General features: G+C 38.2%; 2 protein-coding genes across 13 annotated transcripts in view; both read left to right on the plus strand.

The window, feature by feature from the left end:
- The window catches only part of LOC126260869 (phospholipase ABHD3), a 548,197-nt gene extending 533,596 nt beyond the window's left edge, over positions 1 to 14,601 (plus strand). The window contains exon 9 of the transcript XR_007546654.1: positions 14,565 to 14,601. The gene's annotated coding sequence lies outside the window, so the exon portion shown is untranslated. The remainder of the gene's footprint in view (positions 1 to 14,564) is intronic.
- Positions 1 to 25,068, plus strand: part of LOC126260787 (aspartyl/asparaginyl beta-hydroxylase-like) — a 231,451-nt gene that overhangs the window by 69,797 nt on the left and 136,586 nt on the right. For 11 of the 12 annotated variants that reach the window (XM_049958181.1, XM_049958127.1, XM_049958155.1 and 8 more), the window contains exons 3-6: positions 5,548 to 5,664; positions 7,401 to 7,807; positions 7,885 to 8,008; positions 10,530 to 10,654. In XM_049958181.1, the coding sequence (XP_049814138.1) occupies positions 5,548 to 5,664; positions 7,401 to 7,807; positions 7,885 to 8,008; positions 10,530 to 10,654 (773 nt within the window). The remainder of the gene's footprint in view (positions 1 to 5,547; positions 5,665 to 7,400; positions 7,808 to 7,884; positions 8,009 to 10,529; positions 10,655 to 25,068) is intronic. The other variant, XM_049958190.1, reaches the window with a different exon arrangement.

A 25,068-nucleotide genomic window follows, 5' to 3' on the forward strand; every position in this document is an offset into this window, starting at 1 on the left:
GTGGCCTTTCCTCTTTTGAGCAGTTTCAATTGCTTTTCTCTCTCATGATCATTTAGTTTGATGTGTCATCTTGATGTACGTGAGACGATTTCTAGGAGAACCTATAGTACAATCTTCCTTAGACCGCATCCTACATAAATGACAGATGACATAACACCACCACAGGTATGGTCACAGAAGTGTCCTATGTGGGTGATGACCATGGTGCCGCTTGTCCTCTGCTAAACTAGCAGTGTTTGAATTCAGGTGTGTTTGAATCTCATTGCTGCAGCGCATGTGACAGTGAGAGCGACAGCTAAGAGTTTTCTCTGCAAAGCAATGGGGTGGATGTGCCGGCAGCTATGAAATATTTGTCATCCAATTTTAAGAAAACTATTTGGTGAAAAAATTTGATTCTTCCGCTCTTACAACTCAATAGCTTTGCTTGATAAAAGTCTGAATTTATTTTAGTTATTCGTCATAGTTACTGTGCTGCACGAAACGGGGTATATGGCTGCACAAAATTTTTAAGTGTTTGCAGATATAAAATCACATTGTGTAGACTTTCCGTACAGTTCATTTGAGACCATACATTATTGCATATGAAATGTAACCAATATATCTAAATTGTATTTGAGGTTGAGAGCAGAATGATATCTCTTTTCGTTTTTGAGATATTGGTTGTTACATCAGCAGACAGGTAGCTCATGGTGCTTGTGAATCCTTTCCTGCGTATCGTGAATCATCAAGTTGTCTTAAAAATCATCGTATCTTGTAAACAGTATGAGATACTGAAATGATGTTTCGTGGAAATTACAGCATGCAGAAAGGACTATTTTATCGTATGGTTAGCACTTGATATGTTTTTGTCAAACGTGTGAGCAGAGTGAAAACTCCCTGTAATTTACACAGTGAGGTTTTGCCCAAATTTTCATAGCCAAACAAAGAGAGAGAAATAGGCCAACAGGGTGTCAAAGCAAACAGTGTGAGGTTTAGTTTTGCATGAAAATATTTAATTGCTTGGTAGTTATCACAGTAATCAAGGAAAACTTAATTACTAAGTTGAAGGAAAACTGAAATATTTCATGAAAAGCTGCTGCAAGATATGTAAATAAAGTGTCAGAAAGTTCGTCTCTTAAAGGGCTAACTATTTTGCACATAAAAAGATACATTGCAGCAATATTTAAATGTCAAAAATTCTTCCTTTGAATCAAGTACCAAAGTTAGGAGTTTCAAGAACGAAAGACATTAGGAAGGCAAATGAGTTGTCAATAAGATCATGCTTTCTGAATAGAACTTGAAAATAAAAAATGAAAGAAATCAGTCAAATATTTTGTGAAATGATTTGTGTAAAAGAAATAAAAAGATTAGAGGAATATTCGACGTGCCTTTGGATGATGGCCGAAGTCATGAATAAAAAATGGAGTGCATCAAATGATTCCCAAATTTTTTTATTTCACACTTTTAGACAAACCATTTCACAAAATGTTTGACTTTCTTTTCAAAACTTTGGATACTTTACTTTACAGATTATTTAGTTTCCATGAATTACTTGGATTTAACATTGACTGCTGATGAATTACGTTCACAACACTCAAATGTCCGTAAAATTTCATTGTTGTTCATTGTATTTGATTAGGAATTTAATGTGTGTGATATACTGGGATAGGTGTGTATACAATTAAAGATCAAGTACTTTGGCAAGACTTTATAAAGATACTTAGTGATGCAGTGAAAACAAAAACTAGTATACAGAAGTGTAGCTGAGTCAGTTGAAATATAAGTAGTCGGGACTGAACCGAGGCCCTCATATCAACCGCAATTGCAAACAGAGTGCTGTACTCTTAGACCATGCCTAGCTCTCAAGTGCTGTGCTCATTCTTTCGTATTTAAGGTAGTCAGTCATTCTTTCGCATTTATTGGCTGCTAAAAGTTCTTGATTATGTAAAAAACATTACACATTAATTTATTGATGAAGTAGTCAAATGCTCCTTTGCTCATTCACGTGTATTCAAAGAAATTGTCTGGTGATCTTCATAGTAGATTATATAAATAATGAAATTCTCCATGAAGGTTCATCCCTTTGTAAATTTTATGCACAGCATTCCTTTTCGCTGTATTTTCCTAAGTAAAGCTAATTTTGTAGCCTTACTCTTGAGCTACAGTATTAAACAGTTCAGCGGTGCCGTTTATAGAAACAACGGCTTTAGGTAGCCATCTTGTAGCAGGAGATGGTCACTTGCACACAGGACATCTGAGCTTCTCACTGTACTGCTCTGGAGTGTTGTGTATCCAGCCGCCACGAGCTTTTGGTTCCTTCTCGTGTTTACATAGGACATGACCTTAGTGAAAGAGTTTTGAAAAAGACATTTAGTGTTTCAGCCTTCTCCCAGTCATCGTCTCTTTCGCTGCCATTATGGTGGCAATGTGTCGGGACAGGTGGCTTTGATCTGTTAATCAATTTTTTGTCTAAATGTTTTGGCTATTTACAGTGAAGCTCTCTCTGCTTTTGTAGCGAATTTCTTACACAGCTGTCGAACCGTGTTGAGTCTTTCTTATCCCTCACAACTTTGCTTGCCGCATACATCTCTAAAGAGTATTGTACCACACTGTCAAATTTTGTCTATTGATGCTCGTCATTGTCAGTGCTGGAGGTGACATTTTCATGTTCATTGTTTGGGTTGTCTGAAATTGGAAGCAGAAGTATCTTCCTTTATATTTCTATGTACAACTACATCAGTGATGCTGTAATAGCTGTATGATCACTATTTCATTTTTCACTGAACTGAGTCGAAAATTTCAGGCCTGTTGGTGACCAGGAGAGCTTATATGTTGTTTTCACCAGTCATTTATGTAATTAGATGCTCAGGGTAAGGATAGGGCAATTAGAACAATGTCACGTGATTCCCTGTCCCTGCTACCCATTCTATTCACTTGAATCTGTGACTTGAAAATCACCACCTCATATTTTAGCATGACTAAGTCATTTAGTTAGGATGTGAAAGATCCTACAATTTTAACCACAGATGTTCCACCACTACTTCTCCCGAGCCAGGAAGTCTATAAAAACATCCGATGGCCATGTTTAATCCACATTTAATGCTTGGTTTCACCCATATTTTGGGATTTGTACTAACCTCACTAGATATTATCACACCTTTTATGACTGTAAACCCATCTTCACTGTTGGTGTTCAACCCATCTTTGCAATGTACATTCCAATCTAAATGTAGAATGTCATTACTATCTGGTTTGTCAGCTTTGCCTCCCTAGTGTTGTGTGGACATTGTTACCATTTATAAACGAGGCTAGTTCTAGGACCATCCCATAGATGCTCATGCATGGGTGGGGGGGTCATGCACCGTTGGGCAAGTATCAATACGCCACAGTAAGCAAATAAAGACACTGCAACTTCAAGGGTGCTAAGTGACACTGTAGGCTCCAGAGATGCCAAAGCATTCACAGCCACTGGCAGCAGCCTGAAGCCAACACAGCTTGTGGCCAACAAAGCTTGCAGCTTTTTACGAGCAGTGCCAAATTCCTCCTGAATCCACACATGACAGGTGTAGTCCCTATTACAATTAACTTCTTTGCAGAAGCATGAGAGACAAGAACTAAACTAAATCCTGTGTATAAACAGAAACTGCTTCTGCTGGTGGTGCGTCCGCTGTGCTCTGCTGAATAAAACCATTTCAAGGCGATATATTAGAAGAGGATAAGCAAATAAATTTCATCATCATCATCACTGAAGCGCCTTCCAGCAAAGTGTTCTTTCAACTTGGGAAACAAGTGGTATTCGCAGGGCACTAACTCTGGGCTGTATGGTGAATGGGCAGTGATGATGTCCCATCCAAACTGTTGCTCTGGAGATGCTTATGGTTCTGAGTCACGTGTCTGTGTTTTTTTAGTGTCTGGCAATACTTGTCGGCATTTGTTGTTGTATTAGATACCATTAAGTGTATCTACAATATCCCCTTCTGATTGCAAAACGCAGTTGCCATTACTTTATTGGTAGACTGTTCTTTTGAATTTTCGCGGCTGGGGTGAATCGGAATGCTGCCACTAATGTGACCATTGTTTGGTCTCAGGTTGAAGTGGAAAGCCTAGATTTCGTCATGCATGACTATTGAATCCAAAAGGTTGTCTTTTTTTCATCCTCATAGCATTGAAGAAATTGGCAGGAAGTTTCAAAGCGGTGAAGTTTGTGGTCTTCTGTCAACATTCTTGGAACCCATTTTTTGTATGTCTTCCAAAATTCAAATGCATCAGTCAAAGTCCAGTGAATGTTTCCTCAAGAAACTGAGGAACACCATTGCAGAGCTCATCGAGAGTGATCTGCTGATCTTGAAGCCCGATTTGTTGAGCCTTGTGATTGTCTCTTGGAAATGGATGGCCTCCTCATCATGAATTTCAATATGACCACCTGCAAACTCTGCACTACTTGCAGACATCTTTGACATCCTTACATGACTCTCCATAACTTCCAACAAATGTCAATGAATGTCAGTTGATTTAATGCCCTTTGCACTTGAATACCAAATAACTGCTCGAACTTCCACCTGGCAGTTGGGGCTAATGGGAGCTCCATTACAACTGGCTGACAAGCCAAGACTGAAAGCTCCAGCAGTTCCTGTAGTGAGTGGAGGGAACAAGAAAAACAGTGTGACCAACAGCAATCAAACAGTTTCCCTGCAGCTCAGGAACTTTGGAGGCCTTACTTTTGGGATCATCCTCATAAAATAGTGTGTTCTGGACTGAGATTCAAACCCAGAACCTTGCCTTTTGCAAGAAATGCCCTTTCTGACAACTATCCGGATGTGACCTATGACCTGCCCTCGCAGCTTCAAGACTGTCAGTACCTCTCCTCTACCTCTGATACTTTACTGAAGCTCTCCTATGTACCTTGCTCTCCTGGAAGAAAGGATATTGTTTAAAAATAGATTAGCCAAAGCCTAAAGGTTGTTTACAGTAGCAGACAGGTATTAGCAGAAATGATGCAGTCAGTGCAGGTCGACAGTCTTGCTTGGACTGCAGTGCCTGTGAAGGGAATGATGCTGGGCTGAAGTTGTGGTCTGGCACACAGTTGAGAACGATTCTTAAGTCTCAATATAATAACTGTTCCTAGCAAATTCAGTACTATGTGTAAATAAAATTGGAACTAGTTTAGGGGCCAAATTTGTTAAATTTTTGCAGTGTGCTTATTGGATGAAGTAAATCTGTGTTTTATACCCAGGATTGCCATTCACTGATCTTCAAGCACCTGTATTTGGCCTAAGATTTGGAGATCTGATTGGGATATGCTTCTAACACAACTAAAATGTAAATATTGCTTTCTTAAAAGTTAATCAGACAATGGAAAATCTGGGACAGAATGTAACAGTATTATGAAAAGGAAAGTTGCTACTAATTGAGTCGCAGATAAGCACAACAAAAAGACTTGTCCAAATAAATCTTTCATCAAACACACACACACACACACACACACGGCCGCAGTCTAAGGCAACTGTAGCCACACCCTTAAATGTTGTAGTTAAGTCACATATTTCTCATTTTTGTTATTTATTCCAGACGAAACACTAGTTCCTGTCTCAAAATGGGCTCCTACGTTTGATGGCTGGTTGGAAACGCCTGTTAAGCATGATGAACATGCAGATGTAACAGAAAGTGGTGAACAGGAGCTTGGAGGTAACATCAGTTTTTGTTATGTTTCCGTGAATAAATATTTCTATTCTTACATAGAGTGGTTGTTCAAATCGTAATAAGAAAAGACTAAATAGATCTTTTGATGACTTTTTCTTGCTCTTACTTTCAGTTTTGATTGTAACAGTGTGTTTTAAGTTCAAGGTCAAGAATACAAATGCAATAGAAATATTGAATCAGGTGCTGGAACAGCATGCTCAGTATTGTTTTATCTGCTTCAGACTAGAAGTTATTCCATGGAAAGACTGAAAACCACATTAAAGTGTCCACTTAGTACCCAGTTGTCACTTTTGTTATTGGGTGTTGAATAAAAACAGCTGTACATACTTCACATTCAGTGAAACAGTTGCATTTGCAATGATAGCATTTAAATAATTATTTAGTTTGACATTCTGTTTCAGATTCTGTTGATAGCTTGCCTTGAGTTGGGTATAATGTTTAGTTTTGGTTACAACTGCATCATGTGTTAAACATTATTGTCGTGCAATAGCTGAATGATTCGTCTTTATGTAAGCAGAGTAATAAAGAAAAGAAAGGGGACAGATTACGTAAGAGTTACAGATGCTGCTGTAATGTAAAAGACATCCTTTCGTGGAATTTAAAGTTACAAAAGCTCTAGGCCTGCTTTCAAACTATGTAACTGTGGCAACATGGAGAAAAGAATAGTTAGGAGATTTTATAGAAGTAAAAGAAAAATCTTAAGTTGTTCAGAAGTTTGTAGAGGTAAAAGGGAAGTCTTAAGTTCTTCAGAATCTGAGTTCACCAGAGATGTAAGATAATGGGAGAAGATAGTTCTTGTTCTTAAATAATAATAAAGGAAGAGGAAAGGTAGTGAGAAAATTAAAAAGCAGTTTCATGGTTTAAAAGAAGAAAAATTAGTGAAATACCTTTTGGCGATAACACCACTAATTTGTTCACTATTCTCACTGAAATTCTTGAAAATGTTGGTTTAATGTCACCTGTTAATTTTATTTGCTGTTTTGGTAGTGAGACTTTCTCTCCAACTACTTGTCCTCAAAGATATTTAACATAGATACTTGACATAATCGAGTACCAACATTGCATGCATGTGTGGTTTCTAAGTCAAGAATTGTTAAATTCTGATGAACATTTCCTCTTCTCTTCCCTGAATAATGGGATAAGTATAGAATTGATTTCATTTATTGCATAGGATATTATTGTATAATAATTCTAGTGGTGTATTGTAATTATATGACATACAAATGTCATGTTCACCTTGGCAACATCCATATTTGTGAGCAAATAAAAATTCAATCCATGATTACAATGGTTAAAGTAATCGTATCTCAAAATTTTTGCTTTTACTTGTTACCTGGATTGGATGGATATCGTTAATTTGCACATCATGATTGATTTGCTGAAACTCTCTATAGTTTTTACAAGTGAACACTGACATTTGGAAAATTAATCATTCTGGTAGGTGTGCACAGATAACCAGAGTGGTTTAGATGACTGCTTGGGTTGAGCGGGAAGACCAGGTTCGAGTCCTGGTCTGGCACAAATTTTCGTGTGTCGTTGACCATCTGTACATCTGTGTTCACAATTTGCGAATGCATTTCTTCATCTAGAACTTCATTGTGTTTCTTTTGTCTGTGTTTTGCTGTTTAGTACTGTTGTATTTAAATTGTGACATGTTTTTCACTAATTTTATGCTACGTAATTGAAGGATAAGGAAAATACTTAACTAGGGTATTCTACAGAGTCTGAAGAACACGAAAACGAAAGTGCAGAAGAGGAAGAACACTTAAGCGAGGAAGCCGCCTCAAAAGAACAACAACATGAAGATGATGATGAAGAAGTAGGAGCAAAGGGAAGTGAAGAGGAGGAAACAAAAAGTGCAGAAGAGGAAGAGGAAGATGAGGATGAAGAAGCAGATAAATTAGAGGATGAAGAAAGTGAGGAGGCAGATGAAAATGAAATTGAAGACAGAGATGATGATGATGAAGAAGAAGAAGAAGAGGAGGAGGAGGAGGAGGAGGAGGAGGAGGAGGAGGGAAGTGATGAAAATGTGTATGAACATGGAAAAAGTGAAGAGGATATAGAAGCAGAGAAGGGTGATGCGGAAGAGGAGGATGAAGAGGAAGATGAAGAATCTGGAAGGGAAGAGGTTTGTTCTGTGTCAAAAAATTTGATGGAAACATACATAGCTGTTATATCATTATACTTCATTAGCTGCAATTTCAGCTAGACGATGATGAAGATGAAGAAGACAGAAAGACACCTGCTTATCAGCACGAGTCAGATGAGATAGATGATCTTTTAAGTGAAATTCCAGGAGTAACTGAAAGTGAAGAAGATGACGAGGGAGGTAATTTACATAAAGGAGTGGATTAACAAATTAACATGTGTATACAGCTTTCATTTTTTTTTTTTTTCCCCCTCGTGGAGCTTTCAGCTGGAGGTAGAACAAGAACTTTGTGTTGTTACTTCCAAAAATTTGCAGCACAGTTCCTCTCAAGGAGCAAATTTTGAATTGATGCTCAAGTTGTAAGCTTGTTTGGATTTTGTGATGACACCTCACTTCCTGGTTGTTTTTGGCAGTAGAACATCAATGAGGTAGACAAACAAATACTAACAAATGCATTCATCAAACCATTTTGCGCTTTTTTTTTTTTATTTTACTAATCCTAATAATGTAACACACACATTTGTGCAGTGTTAATGAAAAGTGGAAGTTTCTGAGAGAGAGAGAGAGAGAGAGAGAGAGAGAGAGAGAGAGAGAGAGAGAGAGAGAGAGAGAGATATTTTGTTGAATTGTTTATTGTTTTTATAGGGCATGCACATTATAACAAATACAAAAATTTTTTCAGTTGTAAAGAAAAAGAAGATTGTCTAAATGTTACATTTTTTAAAAAAAATGCATGGCTATATTTTTGACTGTTCATTTTCTTTTTCTGTGATGAAAGATGCTAACCTACATACAATTTATCAAAGTTATCTTATAGGCACAAGGCAGAATCTGTGATCTTGCTCTAATTTTTGCCATCATACCAAGCTTATTGAGTCCTATTCCAAGAGTAATACTGAAGACATCGTATATTAGGATTTCTTAATTTTTTTTTCACTAGCATTAAAATACAACATTTACAATTTTGTGGTACAGAAAAGAACATTCAAAAATGGAACTACTATCACATTGATAAAGTTACACTATTTGATCAAAAGTATCCAGCCACCTGGGTGAAAATGACTCAAGTTCGCGGTGCCGTCCATTGGTAATGCTGGAATTCAGTATGGTGTTGGCCCACCATTAGCCTTGATGATAGCTTCCGCTCTCGCAGGCATACGTTCAATCAAGTGCTGGAAGGTTTCTTTCGGAAATGGCAGCCCATTTTGTATGGAGTGCTGCACTGAGGAGAGGTGAGGCCTGGCACGAAGTCAGTGTTCCAAAATGTTCCAAAGGTGTTCTATAGGATTCAGGTCAGGACTTCGTGCAGGCCATTCCATTACAGGGATGTTACTGTTGTGTAACCACTCCGCCACAGGCCGTGCATTATGAACAGGTGCTCAATCATGTTGAAAGATACAATGGCCATTCCCGAATTGCTCTTCAACAGTGGGAAGCAAGAAGGTACTTAAAACATCAATGTAGGTCTGTGCTGTGATAGTGCCATGCAAAACAACAAGGGGGTGCAAGCTGACTCCATGAAAGATGTGACCACACCATAAACCCTGCCGCCTCCAAATTTTACTGTTGGTACTACACAAAAGCAGATGACGTTCACCAGGTGTTCGCCATACCCACACCCTGCCATCGGATCGCCACATTGTGTACCGTGATTCGTCACTCCACGCAACGTTTTGCCACTGTTCAATCGTCCATTGTTTATGCTCCTTACACCAAACGAGGTGGTGTTTGGCATTTACCGGCGTGATGTGTGGCTTATGAGCAGCTGCTTGACCATAAAATCAAAGTTTTCTCACCTTCCGCCTAACTGTCGTAGTACTTCCTGTGGATACTGATGCAGTTTGGATTTCCTGTGTGCTGATCTGGATAGATGTGATGTCTGCCTATTACAAATTGCGGCCCTCTTCAACTGTTGACAGTCTGTCACTCAACAGACGAGATCGGCCTGCACACTTTTGTGCTGTACGTGTTCCTTCACATTTCTGCTACACTATCACATCAGAAAGAGTGGACCTAGGGATGTTTAGGAGTGTGGAAATCTTGTGTACAGACATGACACAAGTGACACCCAATCACCTGACCACATTCGAAGTCCGTGAGTTCCGTGGAGCGTCCTATTCTGCTCTCTCACAATGTCTAATGACTACTGAGGTCACTGATTTGGAGTACCTGGCAGTAGGTGGTAACACAGCGCACCTGATATGAAAAACATATGTTTTTCTGGGTGTCCGGAGACTTTTGATCACATGATCTTGAAGATACAAAATAAGGAATTGTTATTATTAGTCCTTGTTTATCTTCAAGAGCGAATGTATATCTCTTTTACGTGTACTGTAGATGGAAATTTTCATTGTTATTGTTAGATGATATTAAGTATCAATACCTTTTGTTGACACAAGTATAGAGCTTTGCTTATGAATTTCCTTTATTTACCTGTTTTTAATATAGAATTCAGAAATAGTGTGTCTTTCAGTGATCAGATTCATACCGAGTTATACCTGTACAGTGATAATTCTTATTCTTCCACTTTACTGATTGCCCACATATAACTTGGATTCCCTGAAAGAGATGCATATATGTACCTAGAGTTGCTGTTCACAGTCATTGCCTGTGAGAACTGGGAAGAGGCAAGATAATAGTTACAGTATGATTTTTTTTTTAAAAATTATGTCATGCAAGTTACATATGTATTTTATTGCAGATAATAGAGGAAGAAGAGATGAGATAATAGATAAACAACAGAAAGTCACTGGTGTTCATGAAAAGAAGATCAAAGCAGTCAGTGAAGAAGAGGCTGATGTGCCAAGACGGAAACAGGAGGAGGAGGTTTGTTAACTTAACCTTGAAGTGCTATAATATGATAAAGCTTATTTCTTAAAAACTGATTTGATGCTGATCTTAGACATACGCATTACTTTTTAGTGTTTTATCTAGTTTGTACATGGAAACAAGAGGCACACTGTTTTCAAAACATTTTACATGATGAGATGTTTCATACGTGCTCTGTTTCAACACATCTTTCTTGATAAACTGAAAAATAATGTCCCTGTCACTTGCTTCCACGAACTGTCAGTTTGAGCTCTAAACTTTGAAATATTTTGATAGAAAATCAGTTAATTTTTCCAGTAGCTTCTTGGGACAATAATTGAAGTGCCAATAATAGTAATGAGATTGTCCAAACCTGTCAGCTGAGCTTTTCACACCTTGGATACTAAAATTGGATGTAAGTTTTATTTATTTTTGCACCCCTTCTGTTATTTTGACTTGTTATAATGAGAAACTTTCCTTCATATTGACCACTTACATCATCTGGGAGTGAAACACTGTATTGTTAACATTGTCATCTGCAGCAATATGTGCTATCAGTTTCAAATACCGTCAGAATTGTTCTTGTGATGTAGGATTCTGTGTTCCTGGTAGATTACAGGCCTAACGACGACGACAACGAATGGATTGAAATATTTTTCATGTTAAAAGAATTTAATGTTGGATGATGTGTTGATGGAGAAGATAACTGTTTTTTTAGAGCAAGCAAAGTTTTATTACAGTATGGTAATTAAATTTCCTGCTAAAGTTTAGACTTGTGTGTATGTACATATTGCATAGAGAATGCTCCACTTAACAGTTTTGAGGTAGGGAACCAGGGGTCAGAGAAGCCAGCTTAAGGAGATATGGAAGTAAACTTGTCTGCTGCTTTGTCTAACATTTCTATTTTCCAGCTTATTTACAACTAACATGTATACAAGTTTACACATATGTGTACATTATTTATTTTCTGCAAGTTAACAAGAAAAAGTCATGATGCAGGTTTTGTTTGCTTTACTTTCCTGTGAGGTGTCTGTTGTATTCATTGTCCCATGACAGAATTTGCTGTGAATCAATAACAGACCCATTCATTACTCAGTGCTATCAAAGAACTACAGTACAATATGATGGAGCAGTACTGGTGCAGTTTTGCAGAATTTGCTGACATGCACCTTGTGTATGGGGAAGTATGTTGCAGTGCTCTTGCTGCTGAAAGGCTGTACAGGGAATGATTTCCTAACAGGCATCATCTGTAATGATGAGTGTTTATTTCTTTCGATTGATGAATGCGGGAAACTGGTTCATTGGAAAGAAGAACTGAGGGACCTGGCTGCATGAGGACCATTCACACACCAGATTTCAAAGTGGTGGTGCTGGAACATGTTGCACTGGACCCCACTACAAGTACCTGTTGTATTGCACATGAAATACACACTGCACATGCTAGTGTGTGGCGACCCCACAAACAACAATTACACCCATACCACCCACAATGAGTCCATGCAATGCTTGTGACTGACTTTGTACCAAGGGTCTCATTGTGTCATTGGTTACTCCAATTATGGATTGATCGACCAGATTTCTTCCAAATCGTGCTTTTCACTGGCGAGACCTCATTTGATCGTGATGGTATTTCGAACAGTAGGAATAGTCATATATTCTACCTGGACATCTGAAATGCCACTGGTACTTAATGTTCGTGGAAAGAGTTCTACCTGAGTTTTTGGAGGACGTACCCATTGCTGTCCGTGAAAGGATGTGGATATTACATGTCGGGGCACCGCCTCACTTCAGTGTGGATGTCCTGAACCGTCTCAATGCTGTATTTTCGGATCACTGGATTGGAAGGGGCAGTCCTATTCCATGGCCTGTGAGGTCACCTGACCTGAATCACTTTTTTTACTATGGGGATATCTAGAGCCACTTCTGTACGAGACCGTAGTGGATATGGAGATGGAATTAGTTGTCAGAATTGAAGCTGCCTATGATGTGATTCAAAACACACCAGGGATATTTGTCAGGGAGCGTCAGAATCTTGTTCACCGATGTCATCCTTGCATTGAGATTGATAGCCATCAGTTTCAGCATATTTGGTAAGATATAGTATAAATGGTAAGTTCATTGTGTTGATGATATTTGCAGTTAGCTAATGTAAATAAAAAACTGCACAGTAATGAGATTTTATTCCTATTTCGTCCTGAAAGCTGGCTTCTCTGACCCCCAGGTTCCCTACCTCAAATGGTTCAATGGAGCATCCTCTGTGTCCTGTTAAATTTTTGCACACACAATATGGAAACACCCCGTTTTATTATTATTGTTGTTGTTGTTGTTGTTGTTGTTGTTGTTTGTTAAACTCTATAATTTGGTTTTACAGTGTTTTCAGCTACAAATTTTCAATAAATTGTTCAGTATCGTTTATTGTTTTATTTATTGTGTCATTTGAAAGCTTATCTAAATACCAGGGCAATTTGGAAAGAAAGGTCCAATCGGTTGTGAAATGGAAACTACAGTAAAAATCCTATGAAGCTTTGCATAGGTATGTTGGACAGTGTCTCTAGTATGCTTCTCGGTCATTTTGCTTTGCTTATTTCAGTTCTGAGGACATAAAGATTCCTAGAAAAAAATCTCTCCCGCCAAGTATGAGTGCTCCTGATTTCATTCAGCCCGCATAACGTCACTGCACTTGTTCATGATTATTTTTGACTGCAATACTGCAGAGGCAATGAGGACACTCCTGCAACGTTTTTGATGGGAAGTGTTTGATCAACCACAGTACAGCCTGTAATTGGCTCCCTTCCTGCCCCCTCCAAGTGTTAACTCTACTCACATGAACTGCTGGCTATGGAGACAAAATTTTGTTACAGACAACAAAATGCAGATCAGTGGAGAGAATCGGCAGAAAGCACAGGTGGCTGCCATCTATGACAAGGGTATTGGAAAGATGGTACAGTGCTATGACAAATATCTCAGTTGCAGTGGCATATATGTAGAGAAGTAGCTCGAAGCTGTGGCTAACTCTTGCATATAAAACATTTTTGATTTTCACTGCGGTTTCCGTTTTGTGACCGATCAGATAATACTTGATACTCCTTGAAGTTGTGCATACTTTTCGTGATGTCACACTTCTTTTAATGTAATTCGTACAAGAATGGCCAAATTTATTTCTGTGTCAAATTCATCGTGCTATGTTTTGAGTTACAGACAGTAGCCAAAAGTCTTTGTCATAGTTGGTACTGTGTACATGTCATCATCGTCGTCATTATTATTATGACTGCAACAAATTCACCCGGTGATACTGTAGGCCAAGCCTTCTAAGACTGAAGCATTCCCAGAGCTTTCATTATATGTTGGCATCTTTTCAGTGTCAGTCTGTTCTTGAGGCACCAAATAATCTGGTTATAGAAGTCACGCATGGCAAAAACAATTTTTTTACCTTTGATATCACCAAATTCCTTTCAGAGTGCCAAGATACATAGTGCACCTAAGAGATTGAAACACAAATCTTGTTTCTCTTCAATTGCAAGTGAATATTTTCAGAGTAATTTCTTTGGATAAAGAAATTCCAAGCTTTTTATAATGGCTTGATCGTATGGTTGTAAAACAAAGGTGTTTGAAGACAATAGTATAACATTTATATCTTTTAACTTACTGTTGGAGACAGTATTTGCAGTTTAAGATTTTATCAAGAAAATTACTTGTCCATGTTATGAATTCAGTTGGAAACACAGGGGCCACAATCCACAATTTTGTGTTTACCTTGTTTCTGCTTGTCTTTATCAGTATAATGAAAGGGGTAGTTGCTACTCACCAAATAGCAAAGATGCTGATTCACAGAAAGTCACAACAAAAAAGACTGTTGGAAAATTAGCTTTCGACCAATTAGCTCCACCCCAAGTGAATCTGACTCCATGTCTGACTCCAGCTGCCAGAGACTGTGTGTGTGTGTGTGTGTGTGTGTGTGTGTGTGTTTTCCGACAGTCTTTCTGTTGTGCTTTTCTGCATCTCATCTCTGCCATATGGTGAGTAGCAACCATCCTTTCCATTGTGTTGTTACAGTCCATCCTGGATTTTCCATTGTTTGATTTTTCCTGACAGCTAGTTTTTATAATTTATTTCCCCAAGACAAATAATGGTATTTTCTCAGATGTATGCCGACAGCATCCTGAAAATTCCGTAGTACTTTCCTTAGAGATTTTTCTTCCATTAACACAACTGTTCTTTAAACAGTAAAGATTTATTGGGTAAGCAGCAGCGAAATGAACCAGTATTGGTGTTGAATACATCTTGTACATCATATTCCTAGTGCTGAAGGCTTCATAGACTGCAACCAATCTATGGTCATGATTGTTAAAACTTGATTAGCTTCAGAGCTGTAATTTTTTAACACTGTGCCACTCTTATTCTTGAAATGTTTGAACCAGTCTGGATTCGCAGAAAATTCAGTAGTCACATTCCAGCAATAAAGGTCATAATATGGGAGCATTCTGATACATAGATAGTTTGAGTAAAACAAGCATTGCAGTCTCAACATCTCCCAGCATTGTAGAGTTAGCAGTGCTAAAATTTGGCTGCAGAAAGTGGGTATATTTGTTTGACTGAGAAATGAATCTTTTGTATCATGTTAAAAGAAGATTAGTGTACATTAAAAGAAGAGAGTGTACAAATTAACTAATACTTTGTTTGGATGGCAGTTAACATTAAGGTGATGATAAAAGCTTTAAGCTGCTTAGTCTATTTTTCTTTTTTAAAAAATTTGTGAACAGTTTATATTTTCCAACACTTTGTTCTTTAGTCAGTCTGTTTTAAGATTCAGTTGCATGATGTATTTGAATACAGGCATGATGCATCATCTGTTGGAATTTGAGGGCATATTCTGCAGTGGCAGTGTGGCTCAGTGAATTGTGACTTAGCACTTTTATTTGAGGCATATTAATGTGGTTCTAGCTCCGCTGTGGACATCCTGATCAAAGTTTTCAGTGACTTGTCCAAACAATTTCGAGTTATTGCTAGGATGGTTGATGTTTTTGTAAATGATAAAAACAAGGCACTTATTTGAAACAACACAAAGAAGACTGCTTCCATTAACTGAAGAATTACGTGTAGTTGTGTATTACTAGACAACTGCCATTAGTTGAACCATATTCTTACATGTGACGGTGTGCATCAAAATTGATAAAGTCTGTTTAAATGAACAGTGTGCTCAGGCTTGCTCTTGTGCTCACTGAAAAATGTTTAACACAAAAGAAACAAGACTGGAGCAGTGAATTTATGTTCTTACCATATGTGTTGAATTAGTTATGTTTACTTAAAACATTTTGAATACAAGCACATTATTCTTTCTACATTGCTCTAAAAACTTCTGCATGTTGTTTCAAGGGGCTGTACTGTTAGAGCATGGTAACTCTTGTTTAATGGTGGTTGTCAGGAAAGTAGGAAGCATGCCGTGACACTTCATTAGGGATACCATGGGGAGAGGAGCAGTGAGTGGAAGGCAGCATCAACTGCTTCTTGCTGTGCTGGCCCCATTATCTGTGGCTATATTAAAGCTGGAGTGACAAATGTAAGATGCAGAGATATTGGCAGCATTCAGAGACAAATGAATATCTTTCAACTGCTGCTGATTTTCTAGTAATATAGTAAATAAATTTCAGCTAGTAATAGTGAATCACAAGGGGACGTGTGATATACTTTGAAAATGCTAGGAGATACAGGAATTTTTCAGCTACATTGTGTCACAGTTAGGCGGAGATTCTGATATCAGTTACTGGATTGTAAGGCATACCCAGGAGCAATTATAGACTTAGATTACAATTTAGTAAAGATAAGAGTAGGCTGAAGTTTGAGACTAGTCAGGAAGAATCAATGCACAAAGAAGTGAAATACAGAAGTACTAAGGAATTAAGAGATACGCCCAAAGTTCTCAGAGGCAATTGATACTGTGATAAGGAATAGCTCAGTAGGCAGTTGGGTTGAAGAGGGGTGGACACCTCTAAAAACGGCAATCACAGAAGTTGGAAAGATACTTCAGTTGAAAGAAGAAAGTACAAAAGTGCTCAGTGAAATTCAGGAGTACAGAAGTGCAAGGAAGCTAAGATGAAATGCTTGCAGGAAAAACATGAAGAAATCGAGAAAAAAAAGATTGTTGGAAGGACTGACTCAGCATACAGAAAAGTCAAAATAACCTGGAATTAAAAACAAGGGTGGTACCATTAAGAGTGCAATGGGAGACCAACTGTTAAACACAGAGGAGAGCGCAGATAGGTGGAAGGCCTGTATTAGGGGAAAGACTTGTCTGATGACATAGGAGGAGGAACAGAAGTAAGTATAGAAGAGAGAGGGGGTCCGGTATTATAATCAGAATTTAAAAGAGCATGGGAAGACTTAAGATTGAATAAGGCAGAAGTGATGTATAACATTACATCAGAATTTCTAAAATCATTGTGTGAAGTGGCAACAAAACGACTATTCACGTTCTTGTGTAGTTTATATAATCTGGTGATATACCTTCTGACGTCTGGAAAAACATCATCCACACAATTTCGAATAGTGAGAGAGCCAGAAAGTGTGATAATTATTACACAATTGGCTTAATAGCTCATGAATCAAAGCTGCTGACAAGAATAATATGCATTAATATATAAAGTATGATGGAAAATTGGTTCGAGAAGACTGAAAGGTTGAGAAAGCTGGAGTAAGGACTTGCAGCACGCAGTCATAGATCATAGATTGACTTAAAGATGGAACAGTGTGGGAGAGTCTCATGGACATAATTAGGATACTCCACTTGATAGAAAATTGCCTATAAATGGCAGAGGTCTAAACTCAAATGTGAGACCTGTATGTAGGTAAATTTGTATAGGTTGTCTTTTGTTTCAATGGAGTGATGGTGGGGAGATCCTCCAGGATGTAGAACATGCTGGAAAAACAAGAATACAAAATAAATACTTACAAACAAAAAGAAATATGCTAATGTACCTTCCACAGATCCCTCGTGAAATGGTCGTCATGGATATGGAACAAATACAGTATTTGATATTATTATAGTTGAATTCTTTTATCTTGGCGGCTCGCGCATGCCCGCCCAGACGCGGGAGATTGCTGCGTTGCCAGTTGCACACGACGCACGCGCCAAGAGAAACAGCGCCATAGTATAGTATAGTTCGCAAGCTTACGTTTAGGGGGGAGCGCGCAGTTTATGAAGTAAAGCCACCACGGCCACATTAACCCTTTCGCTGCTACAGAGACGTGCTCCCCGCATTCCGCGCTGTGCGCGATTTTGTCACTGCACTGCTCGCCTGTGCTGACACATGGTGTTTCCGACTGCTTTGACACACTTATCATTCGATTCCACAAAAACTATTTGGCCCAAAAATTAGATTTTTACACATCTTCTTGACTGATACCTTCCCCCCACTTCCTTTGACTGACTGAAGTGCTTTAAAATAAAGCCAAACGCGCCCGGTGTAAAAAAAACTTTTATTACAGTTGCGAAAGACGGAATATTTCTCAATATTACATACGACACCTATGTGGTACTTAAATTAAATGAGATATTGTTATACAGTAAATTTTATATGAAATTTAGGTACCTTGTCCACATTTCATTCTCAACATTGTGGCAACTAAAATCGACCATACGGAAAGTATACCATATGGACTTTAACCTCTGCAAACTCTTCAAAATTTCGTGCAATGGTTTACTACATTTAATGCTGCACAATAACTGGGTTGAACATCGAAACAAAATTAAGTCATTTATGGGGGGAAGGTAAAGTGTGTCAAAGCAGTGGGAACACCATGTGTCTGCACAGGCGACCAGTGCAGTGATGACAAAATCGCGCACAGCGCGGAATGCGGGGAGCACGTGACTGCAGCAGCGAAATGGTTAATGAAGAGACAAAGCACTAGAAATTTCAAAAAATTGCATTCAAACGAATAAAATTCATGAAGTAAGACACTTCGATATTGTTTTAAAATAAAAAAATATTTAGCATCACACGAGGTTTGAACTCTTTACCTTTAGCTTACTAACCCAACGCCTTAACCGTTACGCTAGCGCAGCTCGTCCTGGTATGTCTCTCCGTAAGGACTATAACAGCTCACGCAAAATTCTGACAAACACTGTTGGTATGCCTATGAATTACTCGCACTTCGTCGAAGTACAATAGGAAATAAACAATTACCACTGTTCTTTATTGCGAAAAAGCGGTTCGTGAAATTGATACAAACACCTTTCCTTGCTATCGCCTGAATTAAGAGTCTTATTGCTTGTTTGGTTTAATTAATTAATAGAAAATGAAGCAATTGGTATAAAGAATGGTTTTTCCAAACTTTCAAAAAACAAAGTCTGCTATCAAGACATTGCTTTTGTTCTCTTATTTTTTTATGTCTGAACGTTTCTAAAACTGAAGACACTCGTCCGTGCTCTGCTCTGCAGTCAAGATCTGGCAACGTCGTTCTCTGTTCATTGGCTGACTGTATTTTTTGACGTCAGATGCGCAGAACAAACCTAAACTCGGCCGCCAACATAAATGACGCGCACTTTAGTAACTTACGCACATCAGTTGGTTGTACTAAGAAAGTCATCAATGGAGTATGTATCACTTAATACATCGTAGCTTTATGCATTGTGTTTAATCTGTCATTGATGGTTAATTTTTTGTTGTTTTAAGCTAAGGGTGTATATGTGAATGGTCATTAGTAGCCTCAAATCAGTATTTAATTCTTCATATCAAACATATTTCACACCCGGCTTCTGTGGCCGAGCAGCTCTAGGTGCTTCAGTCCGGAACCACGCGGCTGCTACGGTCGCAGGTTCGAATCCTGCTTCGGGCATGGATGTGTATGATGTCTTTAGGTTAGTTAGGTTTACGTAGTTGTAAGTCTAGGGGACTGGAGACCGCAGCTGTTGAGTCCCATAGTGCTTAGAGCCATTTGAACCATATTGCACAGTCCAATAGCAAACTCCACAATAACAGTAAGATACAGAAATGCTAAAAAAAGTTGAGTACACATAGACATTAAGGAGGAAATAGAGCTACAAAATTGAGTAATTATAAAATCTGTATGTTAAAACCATTTTTGAGAAATGTGCTAATAGTTTCTTCCCAATATGTTTAGTTTTATATGAGAAGAAAGACGAAAAAAGCTAGTTATTTGACACTTCGTGTGTCACCACCTGAAGAATGTGCCACATGTTCACTGAAATTCAGCTGTGTTTCACTGCAAATAATGTAAATTCTTACAAAATGTTGCATGCTAATACCTATACATCCCCTAAGCAGTGCACATTAGTGGGTTCTTCTTCTGAGAAGGAATCTACATTTCAGTTGAAAAGAAATCTATGTATCAGAGGAAGTGGGTCAAAACACTAAACCTTGCCTTATGCAATGGAAATCACAGAAGGAGCTTATTGTGTTTATTGACTGTAAGTTATTGTCCCTCACTTCGAGGCACTCTTGTTCCCACAGATCATCACATCATGAGTAGTAGCAGTGTTCATGCTGGTGCCAATTGCAGATGTGTTTTGTGATGCCTACAATGTGGTGGTTGAGAGACATGTAGTGAACACTATAGGCAAGCATTAAGAGACTTCACTATCTAATTCATAACCTGACTTAGCACTATGCAGGGTACTACCACTGAACCAGAAATTTTGCTGTAGCTTTGAAACAAATTACACCAACAAATTTTAACAAAACCTTCAGTGAAAATTTTTTTAAATACCACAGTCAGTGTACGTAAATGACATATGATGTCTCAATTGAAGAACTACATAATTTTTGTTGGTGTGCTTAACACTTTGTTTGCCTTCAACTGTGGTTAAGATTGGATTAATTCTTCACACTGCCACCAATTAATTACAGTTTTGTAAGTGATTAGATGTAGAATTTTTATCTGCTGTGTTTGTGTGGAAAATTAGGGAATGAAAATATAGGTGTAAAAATTGAGGAGTGTTTTTTCAAAGCTTGATATATGGTAACGGCATAATGTTGTCCTTTTACATCAAACCCTGAACAAAGTTTTAGAAAAAGTAGACTACTGCCGTGCATACGAACACTCCAAATCATAAGGTTTTAGCAAAACATGTTATATGTGTTCTTACTGTTATAGCAAAAGTTGACAAATGCAATATAATTACCCTCTTGTGTCTCGGCTCTCTCTCTGCAGCAACCAGTTAACAGTATTGGAGTATACTGGTTGCCTTAAGCGATGTTACTCATTTTAGTAACAATATTTACTGGTGGGAATAGTGTTGCAGCCAGATTTCATTGTCATTGGAACAGCTGCAGCTTACTTTTAGACAAGTATTCACTTGACACTCAAGTGTACGTCTATTGAAAGTAGTATTGAAAGAAGTATTGCAAGCGGAAGCAGAATTGATCATGATTCTTGTTTCAGAAAATGGCATGCAGGTCAAAGAATGTTCCAATGGGAAAGAATCCCAATTCAAGAACAGCTTACATCGGCCTGAAATGCAAAGCAAAACGTGTAAAAAGGAAGCTATCATTAAATACAAACATGGACTTGAGGTTTTGCCTTAAAAAGCTACAGGAATGAAAGAATGCAAAGCTGCTGAACTCTGCTAATAAGAGATTTCCCACTTTCTTGATCTCATGACATTAAATAAAATATATCAACATAAGTTTCTTTTAAAATTTCTTCACCTCAGTGCAGAGTAGTGGACGCCCAGAATGCAAAAAGGAAGAAAAAAGTAACACTGAAGTATACCATTAGAAAAAGGAATAGTGGAGCATTGCCTGTTCGTGCTGCCACTTTCCTAGGAGTACCTGGCATGACAAAGGACAGGTTATCCTACCTAGCAAGCAGGTTCCATGAAGGAGTAAGGTTGCCAAAGGAAAGGCGAGGCAGTGACAGACCAGGACGGGATCAAAAGGAGGCAACTATTGACATTAAGAATGATATAAACAACTGTAAATGCAGAGCGAGCCACCATGGAAGAGGGATGTCTTAAGAGAGGTTATTTGCCTTCAGATCTCACAGTCAATAAAATGCTCAAGAGATTCTGTGAAGAAAGACAATATTTTGAAGTGAAACAATGCTCCTTATCAAAATACCATTGTATATTTTGCAAAGATCACAGTCTATCATTCAGGACACTTCATACCGATACCTGATACACTTGTAGGGTTGGTTTAATGGAAATAAAAGCTGGAACATGTCTGCAGAAGAAGAATGAAAAACAAACTAGACACACTACATAAAATTTGTGCAAAGTTGTTTTATGACATAATGAAGGAAGATAATCCTACTGTCATTAAGATTTGCTTTGACATGCAACAAAACCATCCTATTCCAAAACTTTCAGTCAGTGAGGTTTTCTGTGCTAGACAAGTTTGATTATCCTGGTTGGAGACAGAATTGTCAAGAGGATGCCTTCAAACTGCTTCGGTTTTGCTGCCTAATCTGATAGCGATGCTTACAGCATTCTTGGAAAAGAGCACAAAATTCAATAATATTTTTCACTACATCCTTATTTGTGGCCATAGCTACATGCCGCCTGATCGAGTGTTGGTAGAATTGGGAAGTCTTACAGAAAGAAAAAGGATCTTGTCTCCTAAAGATCATTACAATATTTTAGAAGAGCATGGTACTCAGAAAGCTCTAAACATAGATTGGACTGTATTCCAATCCAAGCTATTATGCAAAATGAACAACCAGTGTGTCATCTCATACAAGAAAGCAAAGAAAATTGTTAATGTGTCAGTGATATGCACTCTTGCAATCGAGTGCAAATTGACATCCTGAGATGGAAGAAACCATGCCATCCAACCCTTTTGCCAAAACAAAATATGGTAAATAAAAGAAAAAAGAAAGATGTTTCTGCCTTGCTAAAGTATTTTGAAATTCCAGAGGATGCAAAGGAGTTTTACAAAGATGTCTTAGGTGAATAATGTATAGATGTAAGGGGGTAAACTTCACAATGACAATGTGATTGCAACATTGTGTTATTCATAACATACTTTGTGTAGTACTGGCAATAATGATATAAGCTAAACAATTGTGTTAAAATAGTTATTACTGATATCATTGTATTATGCCTCTGTATTTCTATTTTTATTGATTTTGTTCTCAATAACATCAAAAACTATATACTAAAATTGCTATATATAATAATATAAGCAACATTATGCACATTACAACAGTGCAGGGATATAAAGCACATAAAAATATTTGTTGTGGAAAAAATACGTGAAATTAAAGGTTCAAATGGCTCTGAGCACTATGGGACTCAACTGCTGAGGTCATTAGTCCCCTAGAACTTAGAACTAGTTAAACCTAACTAACCTAAGGACATCACAAACATCCATGCCCGAGGCAGGATTCGAACCTGCGACCGTAGCGGTCTTGCGATTCCAGACTGCAGCGCCTTTAACCGCACGGCCACTTCGGCCGGCTGAAATTAAAGAAGGCAACATAACTGATACCAGCAGTAATTACAAGGATTTATCGTCTTTTGAAAAAACGGAAAAATCACACCTTAATATATTGTTACAAAAATTAAATTTTAATATATTTCATTAAAGCTGTTTATTAAAGTCAGTGAGATCTAGTAGGCATGCAAAATTCAAGTGCTCAGACATATCTACCTAGGTGAAAATGAAAAAAATCTCATATCACGAAAACTGTATCTGTTGTGTTCATCAAGTTTTGAAAAAAACACTCAACAATTGATAGTCCTATATTTTATATTATGTGTAAGGCGTTTATTATACTACTGCCGTGTACTTTATTTATAGTTTTTGAGTGCAGTATATCACTAGTCTACTGCTGATCAACTTAGAGCTAGCTACCATGTTTGTGGGTGTAACTGGTATGATATCTTAGGCATGGCTGCAAGAATGTTGCCAGATCTTGCATTGGCAAAGTCAGACATGGAAGAGCAAGGTATAAGAGCTCAATGTGTTTGTCGAAAGTGTTGGTATGTTGATAGAGACACACACAAACACACACACACACACACACACACACACACACACACACACACACAAAATTCAAGCTTTCGCAACCCACGGCTGCTTCATCAGGAAAGAGGGAAGGAGAGGGAAAGACGAAAGGATGTGGGTTTTAAGGGAGAGGGTAAGGAGTCATTCCAATCCCGGGAGCGGAAAGACTTACCTTAGGGGGGGAAAAAGGACAGGTATACACTCGCGCCCACACACACACACATATATCCATCCGCACATATACAGACACAAGCAGACATTTGTTTTTATATATATTTTTGTCATATGCCACTATTTAACAGCACTGCAGTTAATGCCTTGATTCAGGTAAAACCACAGCAATCCAGGCTGATCCACAGTGCTCAACAGTGTGGATGTATACTAGCTCTGAGAAGAGTAATCACATGTAGATCAGCAACAGTGTGGCAGCTCAACATTACCATGTGACCTGCTGTACTATAAATTGATCTTATCACTGTTGGGGACACGTATGCCAGCTGCTATCTCACATCTGTTGTTGTTGTTGTTGTTGTTGTTGTTGTTGTGCTGGTGGTGGTTGTCGTCTTCAGTCCGGAGACTAGTTTGATGCAGCTCTCCATGCTACTCTATCCTCTGCAAGCCCCTTAGTTTCTGAATAACTACTGCAACCTACATTCTTCTGAATCTGCTTAATGTATTCATCTCTTCGTCTCCCTCTATGATTTTTACCCTCCAAGCTTCCCTCCATTATTAAATTGGTGGGCCCTTTATGCCTCAGAATGTGACCTACCAACCAATTCCTTCTTCTAGTCAAGTTGTGCCACAAATTCCTCTTCTCCCCAATTCTATTCAGACCTCCTCATTAGTTACACGATCTACCCATTTAATCTTCAGCATTCTTTTGTAGCACCACATTTCAAAAGCTTCTATTCTCTTCTTGTCTACACTGTTTATCATCCATGTTTCTCCAACATTTTTATTTCTTCTCCATGGATTTTAATTCCTACTCTAAATTTTTCTTTTATTTCCTTTACTGCTTGCTCAATATACAGATTGAATAACATTGGAGATAGTCTACAACCCTGTCTCACTCGGTTTCCAATCACTGCTTCACTTTCATGCCCCTCCACTCCCACAACTGTCATCTGGCTTCTATACAAATTGTAGGTATCCTTTCATTCCCTTTGTTTCACCGCTGTCACTTTCAGAATTTGAAAGAGAGTATTCCAATCAACTTTGTCAAAACTTTCTCTATGTCTACAAATGCAAGAAACGTATTCGTATTAGTATTTTGCAACTGTGTCTTTTTAAAATCATAGTTCAGTAATTTTCACACTTGTCGACACCTGCTTTCTTTGGGATTGGAATTAATATATTCTTCTTGAAGCCTGAGGGTATTTCACGTGTCTCAATACATCTTGCTCACCAGATGGAAGAGTTTTGTTAAAGCTGCTAGCTCTCCCAATGCTATCGGTAGTTCTAATGGAA

The sequence above is a fragment of the Schistocerca nitens genome, chromosome 1, assembly GCF_023898315.1.
Source record: "Schistocerca nitens isolate TAMUIC-IGC-003100 chromosome 1, iqSchNite1.1, whole genome shotgun sequence".
Lineage (NCBI taxonomy): Eukaryota > Metazoa > Arthropoda > Insecta > Orthoptera > Acrididae > Schistocerca > Schistocerca nitens.